The sequence below is a fragment of the Amyelois transitella genome, chromosome 9, assembly GCF_032362555.1.
Source record: "Amyelois transitella isolate CPQ chromosome 9, ilAmyTran1.1, whole genome shotgun sequence".
Taxonomy (NCBI): Eukaryota; Metazoa; Arthropoda; class Insecta; order Lepidoptera; family Pyralidae; genus Amyelois; species Amyelois transitella.
Genome location: NC_083512.1, coordinates 9,250,161 through 9,271,694, shown reverse-complemented (window position 1 = coordinate 9,271,694; position 21,534 = coordinate 9,250,161). Strand labels below are relative to the sequence as shown.

The window sequence follows — 21,534 nt, the reverse complement described above, 5'->3', positions numbered from 1 at the left end:
TACTGTAGTTTAACTATTACCTAGTTCAATATATCTCTAATCATACAAAAAATCTACTTGGGGAAAGTGGCATGTCATTTTCTCCAACTGTCATTTTATATTATGTTACAAGTTTTACATACCTAGCTCAACATGCAATGATTCCAAGCAGTGCTGTTTTGGCAAGCCAATTTTGTGTTTACTGAGTATTTACAACCTATGGTTAAGTTCTCCAAAATTTGCTTCCCTGTACTTGTAGAAATAAAGTTCTATATTTAATCAGGAAGCAAATTATGCCATGTGGTTCCCAGCACTGAAAGTGGAAGAACTTACTTTAAACTTACAAGTATTTTTTAGGCGATGGACTGTCACTATTTGAATCTTGATTCCATCATTGAACCATACATCTGAATGTGGCCTTTCAATCTTTCTACCCCACAACTAATATAGATGTGATTATGAGTATGTAATAGAATTAATCGTAAATTAAAAGTAAAATCTATAATGAGGAGTTGTGAAACAAAACACATAAATACTGCAAAACTTTTATTGAAAGTCCACAGTAAGCTTACACTAAATTACAATCTGCGACCACGGCGACCACCCTTCCTGCGGGTGGAGTCTGATGGAACTGGAGTCACATCTTCAATGCGACCAATCTTCATACTGGAGCGAGCAAGGGCACGGAGAGCAGACTGAGCACCAGGTCCAGGAGTCTTTGTCTTGTTGCCACCAGTGGCACGGAGCTTAATGTGTAAAGCTGTGATTCCAAGGGTTTTGCACTTCTCTGCTACATCCTGAAATTGAAAACAATCTTTAGTTTTCTGAAATTATGCCTTATTTTCCCAACTTTTGACAAAAGAAATAGACAGTTTTTTTTTAAATTGTGGTTGGGTAATTCAGTATTTTTTAAGAAAGCAAAATTAACCCAGCAGTTTCTTTGGTTTTCCTTTATCTAGCTTTTACTTGCATGTATACTGTAACCTTTGTGTTATTCCAATGTATAAGTTATAAAGTTTCATCTTATCTGTGCAAATGGCGCCAGCATTGTTTGGATATAGTATATAGTAACACAATATTCATACAAACTTTTACATTGATACAAAAAAAACAACAACAGGCACACAATTATATCATGAACAAAGAATAGAACTAAAGTAATATAATGCTTATTTTTCATCTGGTAAATACAATGGTAAAGGTAGTAATTTAAATAACATATCCACATAACCTTAAAATTTATTGTGTTTGCAATCTCTTTAGTCCAAAACTTTTATTTTACAAACCTGAGCAGCCAACATGGCAGCATATGGAGAAGCTTCATCACGGTCAGCTTTAACCTTCATGCCTCCAGTAACACGGGCAATGGTTTCCCGACCGGATAAATCGGTGACATGGACGAATGTGTCATTGAAAGAGGCGAATATGTGAGCAACCCCAAAAACAGTCTCGCCCACCAAATGCTGGGGGCCCAGGGTCACTTGAACCTCCTCTTTAGCAACTTTGTTTTTCCTAGGAGCCATGGTTCAGCCTGAAATCACAACACTTTGTAACCTTAAAATATCAACACAATCCACAATTAATTACTTTTCACAATAAGAAAATATAATCTGCACGTTAGGTTTTAACCAACGAAATTAATATTTTTGATATATCGTAATATTTAGAACACTTTTGAGTAAAAATCTAAAAATTCTTCAAGATACCTATGCTTTTGAAAGCTGTCAGATTCGGAAAGACAAAAAGTCTGACGAAAGACGTGCGGGTGGGTGACAGCCATGACAGTTGACAGCTATACTTTTTTACACATTTGTCCATGAACTATTTTTGAAACCGCGGCAATTGATTAACACTTTCGGCGAAAAGCCGCCGCAATTTAGTTTTATTTATACAAATCCTCGCTCCACACACACACACACATACAATATAATAGGTATATATTCCACTGAGAATTTATAAAGAGTTCTATGTACAATTTTTATTTCTTCAGATTTATATTGATGATTGTTATTATTTTTTTATTTAGATAAGACTCTTACAACATGAGTCTTACAACTTATTTCTTTAGTTTTTAAATAAAACTTCTATCTATGGTGGTGACAAATTTTCTTTGATCGCCATTCACTTTGGTACATCCTTATTCATACCACAGACAATGGAATTTCCGGAAATAGATAGGATACGTCATTGCCAACAGATTCATGTAAAATCCTCCTATTGCACACATTAATATCACTGAATTAAATCGTCGGTTTTAGCGACGTAACATATTGCAAATAAGTGCGAATATTGTGATAAACTTTCCTTAGCATTAGTTAATCTAGTACAATTATAAAAAGTGAGTACGTCAGTTTTAATTTGGAGTAATTTAGGGTCAAAATTTCAAGTACGATTATGACGTTTTCTCATTCATGTTACTCAATTCTATTTTACCTACTACGTTTCTAATTTGTCTTTATCTTTCGTAAAACACATGTGTTTGTATTTAAATAGCTCACTGGATGCCCTGTCGCGGATTAATAACGAAACTGATAAACTTGAGATTTGCAAGTCATATCTCAAAAGACGCTTTGTCTAAAGGTGAATTTAAAGTGAGAGTAAAATAATTTTATACGTTCCAGATTCAATATGTTTATCTTGGACTGGTTTACGGGTGTTCTTGGATTTCTGGGTAAGTGTTGTAGTTCCCAATTCATCAATAACTATGTTGGCCAAAATCACTGAAGTCTCAAAAAAGTTATTAAATGAATTGTACTAGTTAATCTTTAAACCCTACAACTGTGGGTTTTTAGCATTTATCGAATTTTATGGAATTTACATTACTTTGAGCTTGAGGAAAAAAAATGGTTTCACCATTTTAATTGACAGGCTGTTTGGCATGGTGTTAGGTAGTGCTCCTGTCTCTGGGCTACATGATCTCAGAGTACATAGCCCTGTCTGGTCAAACTTAAAGAGAAACTTTTCTGGTGGTCACTGATTGTAACTATACATATGTATAGTTTGATAACCATTTAATAAACAGATGCTAGTGATGAAATGTTTTTACATTTGCTGCCTGCCTGAGACCAAGCCTTTGTCTTAAAAATAAATAATGGTTGACAATGATTATAAATATTTATTCTCAATTAGCAAAACAAGTGATACAAATTGCATAAAATTATCATATTTATGAAGCACTATATTGTTTGCCTTACAATTTTTATCATGTTAAAGTTTATGACTAGAGGACATTCTCTTATTGTATAGATAACAAAATTTATTAGCTACGCCAAATTTGTTATAGCCATATAAAGTTTTTTCCATAAGTAATTTGTTAATAAGTAATTTCTTAACTACCACTAGTATTTTTATTGAAAATTTAGTTTTTCCTGTAGCTCAGTTGGCATTAAACTGATAGTCCTATCTTTCCCATTCCTGTAGCTTAAACCAAAAAAGGAACTTTTATTTCTAATGCCTTTACTATATGTGTACAAAGTTTCAACAAAATTGACTCAATGATGTAACTGTATAGAAGTAACAAACAAACTTATATTCACGTTTATAGTATTACTAGCTTTTTCTTACTTTTATTTTAGCCAATTTTGCTTACATTTATATTAAAACTGGCTTCTCTCCCATAAACAATTCCAGAAAAAGTCTGTGTTACGCCCAATGGTTTCTTCTACATCTGCACCAAATTTAAATTTTTTCTTTAGGGTTTGAAATGAACAAATGGTTTCATGTTTTCAGGATTGTGGAAGAAGTCTGGCAAACTATTGTTCTTGGGTCTGGACAATGCTGGCAAGACAACACTCCTGCACATGCTGAAAGATGACAGACTCGCGCAGCATGTACCTACTCTGCATCCCAGTTAGTACCAATGTTTTATTTTATTTAATCACATGTAACAGCTTGGAACTTTCACAATTAGCAATTATACAAATAAAAACATTATTTATGTTGCATTCCAAAATTGAGATGTGTTTACACTAAAGCCTATTACCATTCCTGTGTGAAACGAAAATCTGTCAAATTTCCGTTCCCTCGGGAATTTCGGGATTTCTTTTCTAAGTGTACTCTAAGCTCACATAATAAAAAGTGAGTTTGGCTGTGCATTGATTTATCTGTCAATCAGTGTCCCATTTATATATATTTGTTTTAAGGATGAAAAGCATTTTGTTTTCTATTATGATGATATACATGATATCAAAGGTCTGATTAACTATGCTCATTCCAATTCGATTGTTAAGCCACCCAGCGAAACATATCTTCCCAGGCTTCTGACTATTAGCCTGGAATATCCTGTGAGGGATTAAGACACCTTAACAAAGACTTATGTGCAAGTAACCTATTTATCTCATATAAGTAACTAACTAAAGGTTGTGTATTATTTATTATTCTTACCATAGAAATGAGTATTTATTTATTTTTTCAGAAAATGAACCATATTTAACAGTTAAAATTCACTACGATAAATAACTAAAAGCCATTTACAAGTTCTTATTTTAAAATTCATATTTACATGTAAATCCTTATATATTCCATAATACCTAAAAGTTTGTGAAGATTATTTTACTACAGAAATATTAATGTATTCCATGGTTGTTGTTATTACTGTTCTTATGTTACAGCATCGGAGGAGCTTTCGATAGGCAGCATGCGCTTCACGACATTCGATCTCGGCGGGCATCAGCAGGCGCGGAGAGTGTGGCGCGACTACTTCCCCGCGGTGGACGCCATCGTGTTCCTCGTGGACGCCTGCGACCGCGCCAGGCTGCCGGAGTCCAAGGCCGAGCTGGACTCGCTCCTCACAGACGAAACCCTAAGCAATTGCCCCGTGTTGATACTGGGCAACAAGATAGATAAACCTGGAGCGGCCAGCGAAGACGAGTTAAGACAGTTCTTCAATCTGTACCAGCAAACCACTGGAAAGGTAATTTTTAGCTGCTCTTCCGCAGCTACAAAGGGTCTACCAATATATTCCTTTTACTTACCCTAATCATCATTCGGATATGATTTATAAATCAAAGATATTTTAAGTATTACCATAAATCATGGGCTGGCTATATGCATAACATTATTTTATGCCCAACTTTATTTTAAATTTATTAAAAATCAGTAGATTATGTTATGAAGATTATTAATAAATTTTCCGATAATTTTAGCAATGTAAGCATTTTTTTAAAAATAAAAATATTTAATATGATTCTCTGGTGTTTAAGTATTACTAATAAAACGCTTGTTTTCCAGGGCAAAGTGTCCCGGTCGGAGTTGCCCGGGCGGCCGCTGGAGCTGTTCATGTGCTCGGTGCTGAAGCGGCAGGGCTACGGCGAGGGCTTCCGCTGGCTCGCGCAGTACATCGACTGAACAACGCCCACTCCACGCCGCGCCGCGCGAATGTTCGCTTCTCCGATGTCCAAACGTAACCAACTTATTACTACCACTGGTTTTATGTTAATAGTTTGAAAATGAATAATAGATTTTTCGCCTCGATACCAATTCAGTGTGATTTTGAATTCATGAGCATCCTTTAATTTTAGACTGTGTCCATGATTCTAAGTTATACAAACCTGTTGTTACATAAATAAATTACTATGATTTTCACATGGAAAGCAAAAAAAAACGTCAAACGCTTTTATAACGAACATTTAAAAATACTTATAATCATTATCTGAAATACAGTTCCACCCTGTATACTTAGCATATGTTCTATCAGAAGAGGGTCTGGAGACTTAGCTAGGTTTTACCTGTATTTCAGGTCTCCAGGACTCTTTTATTTATATTAAATTTTCTGAAATACATTTAATGTATTATGTTTTTTTGTCAAATAAAAATCACATAAAAAAGTGTGAAACAGTGTGGGTTAAATCCTTAACTATAGTCAAATTTACAATGAGGGTGTTGTGATGATTTCTATGCCCGCATAAACTCATTTATCTTTTACAAACCAAAAAACTTTAGAAAAAATATTTTTATCATAAAGTTCTACCGTTTTTAAGAATAAAACTAAAGTTTTTGAGGTGAATTAATAATATTTTCTTTTCATGATTTGACTCTCACCAGATTTGATAACCTAAACTGTTGTCTGTTTCTTCAACATCCCAGTGTGACATACTCCCTTCCTCTTATCCGCTTTAAACTCCATGAAATCTTCTACATATAATTCCTCATAATACTAAGAAACTTTTGATAGCGAATAGAGTGGTTACGTTTAGATTGATGCGTCAAGCAGAATCGCGCCGGTTTGTAAGCAGCCAAACTCGCACACTAGTATTATCAGTTTAGTAACCATTTTGAAGAGGTAAATATTACCTTTATTTACCTCGCGTAAAATCAAAGCCAAGAACTGAGTAATATTTGCTTCATTATGTTAAACGTTTGATCGACCAAAAACACATTAAAGTAAACATCAGTTATGTACTTAAAATTATGTAAATGTACAAAATTTTTAAAGCATTGGTTATGACAGTACTAGTTTGCGAGGCGCTTAATACCGCGGTCATTAATCTCGGCTACAAATTATCTTGCTGTATCTATTCAGTGATTTTTGTTTGGCTGTTAAACTATTACACTTCTAAGTTACGTACATACGCCTAAAGAACTGCAGTTATTCGTGGATTCTTTTCGCTTATGGAACTATAAATTTGTGTCTACACATATATAAGCTAATGGTGCAAAGCATTGTAATTTGGTTTAATATTTACATGGTCAGGTAATAGCGAAGCAGTATTGTCGTGCAAGCTTCATCTTCTCTGCTTAGAGGAGATTTAAATAAAGCAATTTTAATTAAATTCAATTATTTTAATCTCATTCCAACTTTATTGAGTGATACTTTTGACGCGATATGTATTTTCATTATGCTGCTCACTGTGTTGTACATTTCTAAAAACGACTAGTGTTATATTTTTGTAAATTATTATTTCAATCATTTGATCTATTGTGTTTAGAGGAATGTTAATATAAGCAATGTGAATTTCGGAACGGCTAGTCTACGTTAGAGTAGATCGATATTATTATGAACTAATAAATATTTTTAATAGTAAGTCTATGAATTGTGAAATGATAATAGTTTTCTTCCAGTAATGTCAAAAGTTAGTTCAATCGTCAGTTCAGAGCACAAATGTGTCCTTTGAAAGTATGTTGGCATCACAATATTAGGGTTGGGAAATGAGCCACTTGTGCAATATCGCCAAATCATTATTTAAGAAATGTGCTTTGGAAAACATGTTTCATTTAAGATAATGCTCAAGGGGTTTCACAATTTTATGAAAGTTCAATAGTTGTAGTCGTACAAGTTGTGTGTACGACGCACACGATCGGTCGTGACAGCCGTCTCCTGTAATAAGTTGCGATCAACCGTTGCTGGTCCCCAGCAACTTAGACATTGTTATTTGGTATATTATTTGCAGTTTTAAGTCCAAAAACAAGGTTTGTAATAAAATTTATATGAAATAATAAAATTGTTTTATTTCTTACATACAAACATATAATTACGTTTATCCCTTACGGGGTAGACAGAGCAAACAGTTTTGAGAAGACTGAAAGGCCACGTTCAGTTGTATAGCTTGATGGACTTGAGATTGGGTTGGTTACATCCAAACTTGATATTATATTTAACATTCTGTATTTTTATCCAGGCACTACAGCCCGGTGTGGCCGATTTTTTTTTCTATTTACAGCTGATGAGCACGAGATACGTCAAGTGAATCTAAAATATCTGTTAAGACACAATGTCTGATATACTATAACCAGACACCCTGTATATCACTACATAGTATAAAACAAAGTCGCTATTTTAGTCTGTTTGTCTGTATGCTTAAATCTTTAAAATTACGCAACGGATTTTGATGTGGTTTTTTGTAACAGGTAGAGTGATTCAAGAGGTTTTTTGTATAATAACATTTATAATTTTGCACCCGTGCGAAGCCGGGGCGGGTCGCTAGTATACCCTATAATAGAATACATATTTCAAGAACTCCATAATCCAATAATGTATTTTTAAAACAAGTAAATAGGCAATAAAGTAGCGAGTTTTCTGCGCATGTTTACCCCAGGATATAGCAGAAGAAAGTTGATACTTAGCGATGATAATTAGGTTAGTTGAAATGAAACATTCAATTATTACTAATTAAAATTTTAATGATAGGAAAATAATGCAATAAAAATACTAATGTATAGAATATTTCTAAAGTATTTTTTTTACAAACAACACCATGTCAAAATTTATTTTGTGAAAATAATTGAGTAACTTTTCAGTGCAATGGGAATGCTTTAATAAATAAATTGATTGAAGGAAATGAGATACCTCAATTAAAAATAATGCATTAATTAAAACTTTATATAAACCTACAGCTCGATTACAAATTCAAAAACATACTCTGCAGTTGGTATTATTTACACTAGGTATATCCGCATATGGTATTGCACTTTAACACTTAAAATTATATTGCATGAGTTCATAACATTGGTAGATGGCAACTTGCGATCAATCACAACAACTAACATCCTTGTGCTATCAATATTATTTCATTTTTTTCGCTTTACAATTTGTCTATAAACATGTCACACCAATCACCTACGTTGTGTTCGTCCATTTAATATTTTGCTCTAAATTTAGCTTCCTAAAATCACACCGATGCCTTTAATCGCAATTACGACACGCTCCATTAAAAATAACTCCGACTAATCGTAGCTCTACAATGGCCACCACGTATTAAGATCACGCGACTTTATGTGAGGTAATATCACATTTGGGACTATCAGTTACTTTAATAAATTATACTACCTACAAAAAGCGAACTACTCCGTACTTGAGCACGACTCTATAAATGTCGGAAAAAAATATACACAATAAAATTTGAAGCAAAACATTTCATGAAATGAAAATATATCTTTTATATAAAAATTGAGTCATTCGGTATGGAATCAGTCGATTCAAGTATGGAATCGTTCGCTAGACGTTACAACTAGACGAGGCGCCGGTAACGGGCGAGTTCGCTGTAGTGCTACACTACACATACAAAACGGGTCAGGCACAACGTGGCATCGTACGTTACGTCTACAGTGCTACGCGTACTAAATGCAAACTCATTATTTGGAAACTTAACCTAATATTTCATCACTGTTGAGATTTTCTATAGTATACTATGTCATAAATATCGAATTTATAAGTATTCGGATCTATAATAATTTAGAAATCATGACAACACACGAACGAAACGAAATAAACAATAAATAATTGTGAAACAGTGACCCAAATCATTCGTAGTGCATAAAAATATTTTAAAAACTAAATCTTACAGTAAACTTGGAAAATACCACATCTAAAACATTAAACTTTTGTAATAACAATGATTTATAATATATCAATATTATGTACAAAAAAAATGTGTTCACTTATTCTTGTATGATCACATTTATAGATTAGAAAAATTTCAGTTAATCAGATATCTGTAAAACTTTAAATATTGTCTTGGGATAAGTCGGCCATATAGCCGAAATCCATTGTTATTATTTCTATAAGTATTGATTTGCTTACAATAAGGTTGAAATCACTTTGGTACATACAACTAAGTTTCATAGCCTTCCTAGATCACGATAGTATATACAGTGTTATGGTCGTCAGTTCAGTTCATCCACTTGCGGCAGTTGGGGGCGCCGCACATGCACATTATTTTGTGTGCGTCGTCCTCTATGTCGAATTTGTAGTCGTAAGCCAACTGTAAGAATTTATATATTATGTTAACGTCTTGGCTTTACACTTAATATAGTAATTGAAGTTCAATGTGTCACCCGTGAACTGAATGTGTTTATCCAAGTTGGTCAGGTTCACGAAAAGATTTTACTAAAATTAAATCGAAAACTGGATTGCGGAAGAGAGAACTTGGTATTTTTCAGACAGAATGCAACTTAAAATCGAATATAATCGATATACATACTAGAGGCCGCCCGCGACTTCGTCCGCATGGAAACCCTATCAATCCCGCGGGAACTCTGGGATAAAAAGTAGCCTATGTGTTATTCTGGGTCTCTACCTACATACCAAATTTCATGGTAATCGGTTCAGTAGTTTTTGCGTAAAAGAGTAACAAACATCCATACAAACTTTCGCCTTTATAATAGTAGTAGGATATAAAAGTCCAAATGGAAACTAGAAAGATAATTATTGGATAGTAGTTACCTCTTCTCCCCTGGCGATGCGTCGCTTGGCGAAGATGATGATGCGGAGGTTGCGGTCCACCTCCACGGTCTCGGCCACGCAGTTGGGCTGGCACGAGTGGTTGATGTACCGCGCCAGCCCGCCGCTCAGCGTGGCGTCCACCACGCGCCGCTCGTCCAGCCGGAACATGTAGATGCCGCGGTTCTGATAACATTACAATAACAATAAGTTACAAGATGAGATGTATTCAATTTTAAAGATATACAAAGCTTTATAATAATAAACATTCCTATCACGTTAATTGCTGCAATCGCGATATCTTATAATCTTGCGAATTATAGCAGTGTACTTGCTAGACTTTGTGCTTGTCTAGCATTGTGACAGTGGGCGAATATGTGTAAAATGCGGAAAACTCGGTACGCCAAAAAATGTGATGAAGGACCAAGCTCATCAATAATATCGTTCAATATATGACTGAACAACGTTCCGTTTCATCTGCCTAAAATTATTTTCTCTCGTAATTTTGACTTGATACGATAATAAAACTATTTATACTTCATTTAGAGTCAGGCAAAACCATAACAAAAATACGGGTTAGGTTCCCCTGCAAAGGTAACAGAGGTCAGAAGGGAGTCGCTTAAAATAAATACCTGACTATCCCAATCTATTACAGTCAAAGACGCATGCACCCCTGGCTCCATGTAATTGGGACTAAGAACTTCAGGAAGGAAGTACGGAAAAAGACTTTTACAAAACAATTTACATCATACATATAATCACGTATATATCCCTTGCGGGGTAGAGAGAGCCAACAGAAAGACTGATAAGCTTCGTTCAGCTACTTGGCTTGATGATAGAATTGAGATTGAAATAGTGGCAGGTTGTAGCCCATCGCCTAAAAGAAGAATCCCAAGTTATTAAGCCTATTCTTTAGTCGCCTTTTACGACAACCATGGGAAACTAAACAATTTAATTAGATTATTTTGATACAAATCTCTTACTAACTTTAGATTCGTACTGTTTCTCCCTGATCTCCGACAGTTCCGAGCGTATGATCTCTCCGATGTACTCGATCACCATTGTGTGTTTCTCGATGTCGCGCGCCGCGTACAAACCTAGACCTTGTATTTTCGACCTGAAAAATTTACAGTTGAATAAAATCACTGAATTCGCGTTAACTGTTACAATAAAAGATTTTGCTTTTTTTTTAAATAATGCAAAACATTATGCGTCTTTTTAAAAGCCCCAAGTGTAAAAATTCGATACCGACAGATTTTGAACACAATTCTATATTCAAAATCTGTCGGTTTATCGAATTGGAGTTGAATTTGAAAATGGTGTATCGAATGGGAGATGTTATTGATTTTTCCTTTCCCTTCTATGGACATAAATGAGGTGGTCCTATTTAATCTGTCTCAATGAGCAAAACTCATTTTGTTAATAATAAAGTAAAATAAGTTACAGCGTAGTATTTACACAAGTTTTCTAAAAAAAATATTTCTAATTTCTTTTTTCGTAGCAAAATCTTTTACTGTAACGGTGTATGCTGTAGAAAAAAGTTGTTTCATACAATATGGTGTTTGTTGATTTGTTGCTTTACAGCGTAGTCATTAGTATCTTCACTGAAATAATAGAAACAATATTTCTCTGATTACTGTCTTTAGTACAAATTGGTTTAAATGTTAATAGTTTCGCAAAATATACACAAGGATGATGATGAATATAATAAAATTTAATTAAATAAGGGATGTACTTGGGTTTAAAAAAAATACAGTTGTGCAGCAAAAAGGCTGCCAGGTTGCTGTTGGCATTAAAGTCACAATTTTTTTGGGACGCGATGAATTTGCTTATTTTGTGGACGTAAAAATGGTATTATTTCCCGTTTTAGAAGTAAGTAAGATCTAAGTTCAACAAATATTACATACATACATACATAAACTCACGCCTCTTTCCCGGAGGGGTAGGCAGAGACTACCTCTTTCCACTTGCCACGATCCCTGCATACTTCCTTTGCTTCATCCACATTCATAACTCTCTTCATGCAAGCTCGGCGGTTTCGGGCACTTTTGACCTGACCCTTCACCAGGACGTCCTTAATTTGATCAAGATATGTTCGTCTAGGTCTTCCCACCCCGACCTTTCCCTCCACACTCTCCTTGTATATCTGCTTAGTCAACCTGTTTTCATTCATCCTCTCCACATGACCGAACCATCTCAACATACCCTTTTCTATTCCTGTAACTACATCTTCTTTCACATCACAACATTCCCTTATCACGCTGTTCCTTATCCGGTCACTCAATTTCACACCCAACATACTCCTTAACGCTCTCATTTCCACTGCATTTATTCTGCTTTCGTGCTTCTTTTGCCATACCCAACTTTCACTCCCATACATTAATGTCGGGACCAACACGCCCCTGTGCACAGCCAGTCGAGCCTTTTTGGATAGTTTCTGACTGCTCATAAAGGCATGCAAAGCTCCATTCACCATGTTCCCCGCGTTCACTCTCCTTTCAATATCACTATCACACTTGCCATCTGATGTAAACTTTGATCCTAGATATACAAACTCTTTCACTTGCTCAACTTTTTCTCCTCCAATCAAAATATTACATGCTGTCATTTCTTTCTCCATTTCAAAAACCAGTGTTTTAGTTTTACTTATGTTCACTTTCATTCCTTTCTCTTTTAAAGCTTCATGCATACAGTTTACCATCTCCTGTAACTCCTCCGCTGATGACGCCAGTATAACCTGATCGTCGGCATAGAGCAGACATTTGACGAGTAATTCATTCATCCTTAATCCACTTTCAGACTCTTTCAAATCTGTATTATTTTACACAAAAAAAATGTCTGTATTACTAGAAGTAGTTAACAAAGTGTTTCAATACATTAAGTTCCAAATCTGCGGTGAAATGACTTGAGCGAGAGTATAACAAAGTGATTGGAGCCAACCGACCTGGCCAAATACACGTTGTTCCTCCACTCGCACTTCATCTTCTTGTACTGGCTGCTCTTGGTGTGCACGAACTGCTTGGAGTAGGGGCAGGCGGCGGGCGCGGCGTCGGGCGCGGCGGCGGGCGAGGCGGGCAGCAGCGAGCGCGCCGCCCGCCGCCACGCGCGCGCGCGCGGCTCGCAGCGCGCGCAGCCCGACGGGTTCACGGCCAGCCCGCCCTCCAGCAGCGCCGACCGCCCGAACTTGAAGCGGTAGTCCGTCAGCGTCTCGATGCCTGGGTGCAAATGCTTTTTTGTATTCATTGTATTGCGTTTTTGCCCGAGTAACATTAGTTTTAAGCGCAGCATCGTACTATCCACACGACATGATGATGACCACTCTGGTCGTGGTCGTCAAAAGTATATCAATTAAGCAGAATTAACTATGTGTAATTAAAATACGTTATTTTCGACGGAATACATCAGTTTTGTTTATCTAGGTTTATCTAGGTTTAGGTATATATCACAAGTGTATCCTAAACAAAATTTATCAATACTTGAGAATTCTCAATGTATGTGATATTTCGGTTTATATGATTAAGTAAATCTTTAAGTAATATTAATTATTAAAAACAAAAATCACGGAATTCAAATACTTGACATGCTTCAAAAGTATAACCTTGATTTCTTATAAAAGCTTTTTATTAAATAAAGTACTTATGAGACATTTATTAGCAATTAAATGTATATCAGTACAAAAAACTCAATTACCAGGTAAACTCTCCAAGACCCTGACGACGGCGGGTTCAGTGAGTCCGAACAAATCTTCTCCCGTGACGTAGTTGGGCCACAACTTTAGCACGCCGTCTTCAGTGCGTCCTTCGCGCAGTGCTGCTACTGCGTCCAATACCTAAATAAATTATACTTTTTGAAGTTTTATCTTATACACAAATTAAAAAGTGATGCGAAAAGATAAGACTATTTTAGCTCAATCATTAATCATCATGGCGTATGTTTTAGTGGTGGTGTTATTTCTGGGAATGCAGGTTGCATACCAGAAATTAGAAAGTTTGGAAATTAAGTAACAAGGGAAATTGCTGATTTTGAATCGGTCAGTTGAAGTGTTGTTCTACATAGTTTTGATTACAAACTTAACAGAAAGTCATTGGTAAATAAAAGAAGTAAGATACGGCGGCTCTGCTAACTTTTCCGAAACAGAGGTGTGACTTTATGTATGTATTTGTCCTACTAGCGTTTAGAATGTCAGCACCCATATAAATGTTGTAAAGACCGCTTCCAATCTGTCAAGGTCCATCACTGGATATACTCGTAGTTTATGCTGTGATGGACCTTGTATAAGTTGTAGGCTATGTTACCTGCGCCCAGGCGGCGCGCGGCGTGGGCGCGCTGAGCTCGGGCTGCGGCTCGTCCTGCGCGCGCACGTGGAAGCGCGGCCGGCCCTCCGCCTCCGAGATCCAGCACACGTAGCGGCAGCGGCTGTTGGCGCGCGACGTCGACCAGTAGAACCGCACCTGCGCACGACCACGCTGTTACAACCTGTGTCCTTAACTCCACGACGTACTGTTAACTTCCGTGTCCACTTAGTCTAACCGGTTAAAAAGCTGTGATATGGTGGTGGTTTTCTTTTCTATTGGGCCCAATGAAAACGCCGAGGCATTGCTAGGTTTGTTGTCTTGCATGGAATGTTTGGTTAATACGAATGCTTCTGAGAGCCAATGAACCGGAGTATCAACACTTGCTCGGGCTGGACGCAGCTTATCTGTAGCATCGATTACAGACGCTATGATCGGATCAAAAGCGAACCTAGGCTATTTCTGTTCTGTAAACTACACTGAAGACGAGGCATCCAGCTTTGAATATGTTTTTAGTGTCAGAATAAAGCATTACTGACTCAAAATTGTGAGTGATTACAATCTTACCAACAGGGTTGATATAGTTAAGGTCAGGTCAGGACGATGAGGCCCCCGACTCTGATCAGATGGTTGATCATCTTCAATCACCTCATCGAACAAAATATACACTTACAATTTTATATCCAATGGGGTAGATGTAGTTAGGCGTGTGGAAGGCTGCTAGTTGGTGCGGTAACAAATGTCCGGGACTCAGGAATATCAGGCCCCCGACTCTGATCAGGTGGTTGGTGTCAGAATGAAGCATCACTGAAGCAACTTGCCGCTGTTCATCTCGGGATATGAACACTCGCCGTTGGACGCTTAGGGTGGTCAGTTCGTTGTCTTTTTCATTCTGTTGGGTGAAATTATATGATTTTCAAAATGTTAATAATTTTGTTCCTATATTATTTCCATTTCTCGTTTTTTACTTTTTTTTTTTCTTGCTATTAACTTTAAATGGCACGAATAGCTAGTAAAAAGAATATATGAGTCATTTATCTAAGAATTGCATTGGTAGCTTGAGTCTGCGCTGTAGTTTCATTTTATACCAAGATCAACATAATTTCAATTTAATTAACTGTAGACATTATTTTAATTATACTCACTTTAGGTGCATGTGAAGCGCAGAAACAAGACTTGTTCTTGTAGAAGACGCAGCTATCTTTAACGGCGCATCCCAGATGGTACACGCTGCCGCATCTCACTTTGAAACAGCGGACGGTCGCGCCCAGTCTCTTGCAAACGGCGCACACAGCACTCGAACCGTTCGCCAAAGCAGTCTCCACGTTCATCAACGCTCCACTCACGGTCTCGTAAACCCCTTCAGACCAAAGCGCACAGTTCAAATGCACCCAACGATCCACGTCACAGTTCAAAAGTCTCGACACTCCATCGGCTACCCCGTCCCCTTGAATACCACACAATTCGCACCTCCTCGAATCTTCATTTGTCACAGGCATGATAGCCACACCTGTCCTAAACACCAGTTCAGTGAGCTCCCTATCGGTTGGCCGCTTATATTTAGCGGGCGGGCCGATACAACCCGGTGACCAAGCCTTGTATCTGATCCCACGATATTTCTCTTTCTCGGTACTTTGGTTACTCTTCTCGTCTTGCTCGACGCTCTTCAAGTCTTCGTCTAGAGCTGAGACGTCATCTCCAACCTCCTTCATTAGCTCGTCATTGTCTAGAGAATCTATGAACGACAAGTCCATTTTCTCGTCCTTTATGTCAGGTTTTATGTCTAAATCATCAGTTTCCATACTTTCGGTAGAGGCAGTATCAAAATCGTCGCGGTCTTTAGATAAATTTGTGTCAATATCTGATTTGCTATCTTCTTTCACTGTAAGCTTTGATTTCCCATCAAGGATTATGTTGGTAGGTCTCCAAGCGAATCTCTCATAACACTGAGTACTACAGAAAAATAATTCAGAATCACTATCACATAGAATTTCTTCGGCATTGCCTTTGTTGGCTGAGAGCAACGGGAATTCTGAAGCTTTTGCTCTTACAACAGAGTCCAATATCACGACGTCGCAATGCCGACAGAATTTAGCCGCACCATTAAGAATGCTCTGAATATCTATTGGAGTTCCCTCTTTTCCGTCTTTGCCTTTAGATCTATACAATCCTAATTTATGAGACGGCGGCGTTGCAGTTCGTTCTATTATTTGGTAAGCTGTAGGGGGTGGTATGTGTAAAATTCCCGCCAATTCCTTTAGTACGCCCAAAATATCTTCAGCAGCACCCGATGTTAACGTTAGAGTGACAGTCACATTTTCATTGCTTTCCGTACTGCCTGGAGAATCTATCATCTTTGGTTTAAGAGGAGAACCTGTATCTACAGTCTTTACAGATTTCTGATCTTCTTCTTCTTTGAGTAGGTATAATGAGACAGGTTTTACTCTGATGGGTACAGGAGCTATGATAGGTATTATAGGCGATATTCGACCTGATGCTGTGTCACTGTCTTCATCTTCTTCGTCATCATCGATTAGTTTGAGACCTGGGAATCTATTCGCTGGTTCTAATTCTAGACACTCAGGACTCGAACAACTAACAATACTGTCAGGTGTATCTGTATCTCGTTCTTTGCAAATGAAATCCAACTTTTTATCTTCCAAGTCTTCATCGAACATGATTGGTTGAAATTCTTGATCATAAAATCCTCTCTGAGTTGAAGTTGCTGATTTTTCGGGTAAAGGTTCTTCTTCACCGAACGGTTTCGTATTGTAATAATCACCTACGTTAGGTATCTTAGCGTTGCCGAACTCTCCTACTAAATCACCTTTTAGGAAGTCGTAATCTTTATTCTTTAGTTTAGTTAAATCTCCAGAGCCAAAAAGAGGGCATACTGCAAAGTTTGTTGTCAATGAAGGCTCCTGTATTTGCATAGGTGGCAACAACCGTAGCTGCGCCATTAAGTTATCGATAAAGGTATCATAGTCTTCCTCATATCGAGACCCTTTCCGCGGCCTCTTTTTAGCGTTGGCTGCATTCATGCTGCTTTCTGCGGCCGCTTTCATACTCATTTGCATTTGTTTGCGTTTCTTTTGTTGATACTCCCTTCGTTTGCGTTTCTTTGCTTCAGAAGGAGTCTCTGGTGCATTCGCTTCCGATAACGGATCCATAGTAACGCTTTCTGGGAATTCCTCCTTCATTGGTTGATCCATTTTTCCCTGATCCGAAGCAGTGGACACGCCAGACGTAGCCGACTGCTGCGAACTTTCATCGATCAATTCTTTCTTTACATCTAAAGGAGTAAAAGGTCTATGTACTGGGCTTTGCATAGGAGGCGCAATTTCTTTTTTGATAGCTTGCTGGAGCTGCTGATTCTCAATACTAATCGGATACATCTGCATTGTTTTCATAGTTGGCGAGCTTTCTGGAATAGGCGTCGTCTCTTCCTTGGTCATAATTTTCATTGCTGGTTTCCGAACATCCATCAAGGATTGAGTCGACGTGTGCATCAATGGAGATATAGACGACGTTGGAATAGATGTCATTACTGTTTGCATCGTGCGAGAGGTAAAAGGTGAATTTACAGTTGTAATTTGCCGGGGCGAGTTCTTAGGGATTTCGACTTCTTGTGACAAAGCTAATGTGGGTGGTGGAATCGACGGCCTAGCAAGTTGCGCTTCTAATGACGGTATAGTTCCCAATGCGGGAGCAGTTCTTTGAATAGTCATCGTACGCTGTGGAACAACACTTGCAGCTGTTGTAGAGGTCTGGAGAAGCTGCTTCAGTAACACGTTTTGAGATTCATCATTCCTCTGGTTTCCTGAATTCTGTGGCAGTTTGTTTCCCGCACTATCAGTGGCCGCAGCTGCCGCATTAGCATCCTCTGTCTCCATCGGTTCCGATTTAACTACAACAGATTCCACGCTATGCCTTTTCGTAGGTTGTATATGACCCACGATTAGATCACTTTTTGGTTCATCTGTAGATTTTGACCTCTTTAATGGTGAAGTTAGCTGAGTATGTAACAATTTTGATGATTGTATATAGTTAATCGTACCAGTAGGTGTCTTGGCTTGCATTTGCCCTTGCATTTGGCCAATCCCTGCGCTCACAATACTGTGAGTTCTGATGGTAACATTAGGTGCTGGTTCTTTATTCCCTATTAATGGCCTCGACGTCATCACTAAAGCTGGAGGTTGGCTGGAGCTAATTCCTTGTTGATTGAATGACAAATTACCAGCACTTATTTGCCTTGTAGGTTGAAGTAATGTGTGACCTAATATACTCGTTGGAAGGACTTGGGTTTTCTGAAAACCACTCATGCTAGTTGTTACAGTATTCGAGTGCATCATAGAAGTGGGCATGCTACTATGAATCTTCGATAGCGCGGGCATTTGAATAATTTGAGATGCGACGGAGGTTTGATTCGAGTCATCTGTAGACATAAAGTTTTGATTTGTTATCAGGGGAGATTGCGCGGGAGATTTCATTAATTGACTTGGCATGCCTACGGGTGAGTTTATAGGTGAAACTGTTGGGGATTTTCGCATTTGACCTAATGAAGATAATGTATTGAGGCGCGAGCCAACCATTTGTGCCACACTCATAGGTATATTATCAGAACTCTGCATTGGTGTCGGAGGTTTCTGTTGAACAGGAGACGGTCTAGAAGCAGCCACTTCAACTTTAGAAGAAGGCAATAAATTCTCAAAGTTGACCTGAGTAGGTGTCGTTGCGTCACTGTTTTTCCTAATCAATGGTGTATTTTGAGATTCTACTTTTGACGCATTTGTATTTAGCGAAGACATTATTGTGCGCAATTGCTGCGATACATTAGCCACATTAGACGTCAATTCTGAAGGATGTGATAATGGTGATAACTGAGGTACAGTTGCCGACTGTAAAGCTAATCTATCAGGTTCTCTTTTCTGGAATGTAATTTGTTCATGAACTTCCTTATTTTCATGTTTCGGTGGAATATTTATATTTTGATTCTGAATAGCCGGCAAAGTCGAAGGATGCGAAGGATTGCCCGCTTTTGGATTTGGCTGCTTCATTCCATACGTTTTAGCTTCATCGATATTCTCTAGTATACAGAGCATATCTTCTATCGTCTCTACTCGTTTAGTATTCCCTTCTACAGTTTCAGGATGATCTTGCATCGTGATGTCATTTAAATATCTTTCTTGAGAAGGGGTGGGCGACGGGATAGAAATTTGAACCGATTCTTGCGCCATGTCAGATGTGATTTGCATGTTAGAGTCTATGACCATCTCTTTGGTCTGATTAGCAATAGCCTTTATTGTTTTAACAACATTCTCTTCTGTTTTGGACTCCGTTGCGGGCGTATTCTGACTAGGCTGTTCCGATATTGATTTATTGTAGGACAGCAATAGATTGGCTTGCATATTATCTTCTGGTTTATCCTCGTCATCTCCCTCCATGATATTATCGGGAATTTTCTCTGGAATTGGATCTGGACTTTTGATATCAGCTTTACCTAATAATAACGGAGTTCTATCAGTGATACAAAGCGAATGTGGCAGTTCTGTTTGTTGACTTATTTCAGTTTCTATGTCGATATCTTTATTTCCTTCTTTGATGATAGGTGGTCTTTGTTCGTGAGTAATTTGTTGCACAAGATGTTGAGGAGTCGATGTCGTCGGATTTTGTAATTCGCGATCAGAATTACTTTCTGAAGTAACCGTGCTATCGGGGGACGCAGCTTCATCTTGGAATATTTTTGCTGGGAGAGTAGCATCATGGGTCACAGACAGACTTGAAAGCTTAGTGTTTGTCAGTGTCAAAGACATGGATTTATCAATAGTTTTAACTATTTTCTGTTTGACTTGATGTTGAGTTAATAATGAGACTGGTACTCTTGACGTGCCAGCAGTATTAGAGGTCGCTAATGAAATTACTGGGCTGATATTAGCTACTTTCGGAACATTAGGAGATATGACACTTATTACAGAGCTCATCGGCTTAGAAAGAGGAGGTGCCGAAGACAAAGCAATATTAAGAGGAGTGTTACTTAAATTCAGTGGCATTTTCTTTAATTGTGATTTCGCTACATTGCTATTTATAGGAACTGTGAGATTCTTCAATACTGGAACCGATATCGTTTGGTTCGCAATAGAAACCGAAGCGACAGTCGCTTGGGAGACTTCATTTAATATTTTAGTATTGGAATGCGGGGAGAGAACGGTCGCGCTCAGAACGGGTAGACGCGAGAGCGGCGCGCTCGACGACGTGTTCATAATTTTATATTGCTGCACGTTGCCCGATGGCTGCTTCCCCGTCGACAAGCTGATGACGGCTACAGTTTTCGTCGCCGTCTCGGTGCGAGTAGACGTCTGGGGCGATGCCGTTTCTTCTTCCGCCTCGTCTTCCGGTTTGCCACTATCAATTAGTTCTTCAAAATCTTCCTCGGTGGCTATTCTCTCCTCAGGGGAAACGACGCCGGGCTCCACGAGGACGATGTCGTCATCCTCCATGTGCTCCTCGATGTCGTCCCCGTCATCGTCGTCGTCCCGGTCGGAGGCGCGGGGGTCGGAGGAGGCGGAGTACTCGGCGTCGCCGTACACGAGGTACCGGCGGTCGGGCGGCTCGGCGTCGCCGGGCGCGGGCGGCGCGGGCGTCTTGCCGGCGAAGCGCGGGCGCGGCGGAGTGCGCCGCTTGAGGATGGACACTTTGTTGATGTGCGGCGGCGGGCGGCGCGCGTCGGGGTCGCGCGCGGGCCACACGGGCGCGCCGCCGCGCAGGCCGGGCCGGCAGTAGCGGTAGCCGGGCGGCAGCGGCGCCGCGTGCGCGGCGTGCTGCGAGCCGCCGCCGCCGTCCAGCGCGGGCGCGGGGGACGCGGCGGGCGACGCGGACGGCGTGGGCGTGCGCGCCACCTGCGGGGAGCGCCGCGGGGACGGGGACGCGGGCGCGCCGCCCATCGGGCTGTACTGTTGGCGCTGAAGCATTTGCTGTCGCTGTTCGAATAAAGTTTGCATAAATCAGAAAGAAATTCAATGTAACATGAAAATAAGTTTTGTACTATATTACAAAGAAGCAAAGAATAATATTTGTATTGTAATAAAAAAAATTAGAAGCAACGAATAA

General features: G+C 38.8%; 3 protein-coding genes across 4 annotated transcripts in view; 1 reads left to right on the top strand and 2 right to left on the bottom strand.

Annotated features, from left to right (window-relative positions):
• Positions 1 to 512: 512 nt before the first annotated feature.
• On the bottom strand, positions 513 to 1,788 carry LOC106142878 (small ribosomal subunit protein uS11). 2 transcript variants are annotated; one of them, XM_013344813.2, is made up of 3 exons: positions 1,686 to 1,788; positions 1,266 to 1,510; positions 513 to 776 (listed from the first exon to the last, which is right to left on the bottom strand). In XM_013344813.2, exons 2-3 carry the CDS (start codon positions 1,500 to 1,502, stop codon positions 558 to 560), a joined length of 456 nt encoding a protein of 151 aa, XP_013200267.1. In that variant the 5' UTR covers positions 1,503 to 1,510; positions 1,686 to 1,788; the 3' UTR covers positions 513 to 557. The 2 variants fall into 2 exon arrangements, with proteins under 2 accessions (XP_013200267.1, XP_013200268.1); XM_013344814.2 differs by lacking the exon at positions 1,686 to 1,788 and adding an exon at positions 1,596 to 1,620.
• A 352-nt stretch (positions 1,789 to 2,140) lies between these two features.
• On the top strand, positions 2,141 to 5,658 carry LOC106142913 (GTP-binding protein SAR1b). The gene is made up of 5 exons (XM_013344858.2): positions 2,141 to 2,317; positions 2,601 to 2,650; positions 3,709 to 3,828; positions 4,590 to 4,891; positions 5,209 to 5,658. The coding sequence occupies exons 2-5, from the start codon at positions 2,608 to 2,610 to the stop codon at positions 5,323 to 5,325; spliced, it is 582 nt and encodes a 193-aa protein (XP_013200312.1). The 5' UTR covers positions 2,141 to 2,317; positions 2,601 to 2,607; the 3' UTR covers positions 5,326 to 5,658.
• A 2,418-nt stretch (positions 5,659 to 8,076) lies between these two features.
• Positions 8,077 to 21,534, bottom strand: part of LOC106142796 (histone-lysine N-methyltransferase 2C) — a 46,833-nt gene continuing 33,375 nt past the window's right edge. The window contains exons 48-55 of the mRNA XM_060945932.1: positions 15,573 to 21,404; positions 15,101 to 15,319; positions 14,431 to 14,586; positions 13,826 to 13,964; positions 13,080 to 13,350; positions 11,123 to 11,252; positions 10,139 to 10,321; positions 8,077 to 9,677 (exon numbers count right to left, since the gene is read on the bottom strand). Of these exons, the coding sequence (XP_060801915.1) occupies positions 9,585 to 9,677; positions 10,139 to 10,321; positions 11,123 to 11,252; positions 13,080 to 13,350; positions 13,826 to 13,964; positions 14,431 to 14,586; positions 15,101 to 15,319; positions 15,573 to 21,404 (7,023 nt within the window). The 3' untranslated portion in view covers positions 8,077 to 9,584. The remainder of the gene's footprint in view (positions 9,678 to 10,138; positions 10,322 to 11,122; positions 11,253 to 13,079; positions 13,351 to 13,825; positions 13,965 to 14,430; positions 14,587 to 15,100; positions 15,320 to 15,572; positions 21,405 to 21,534) is intronic.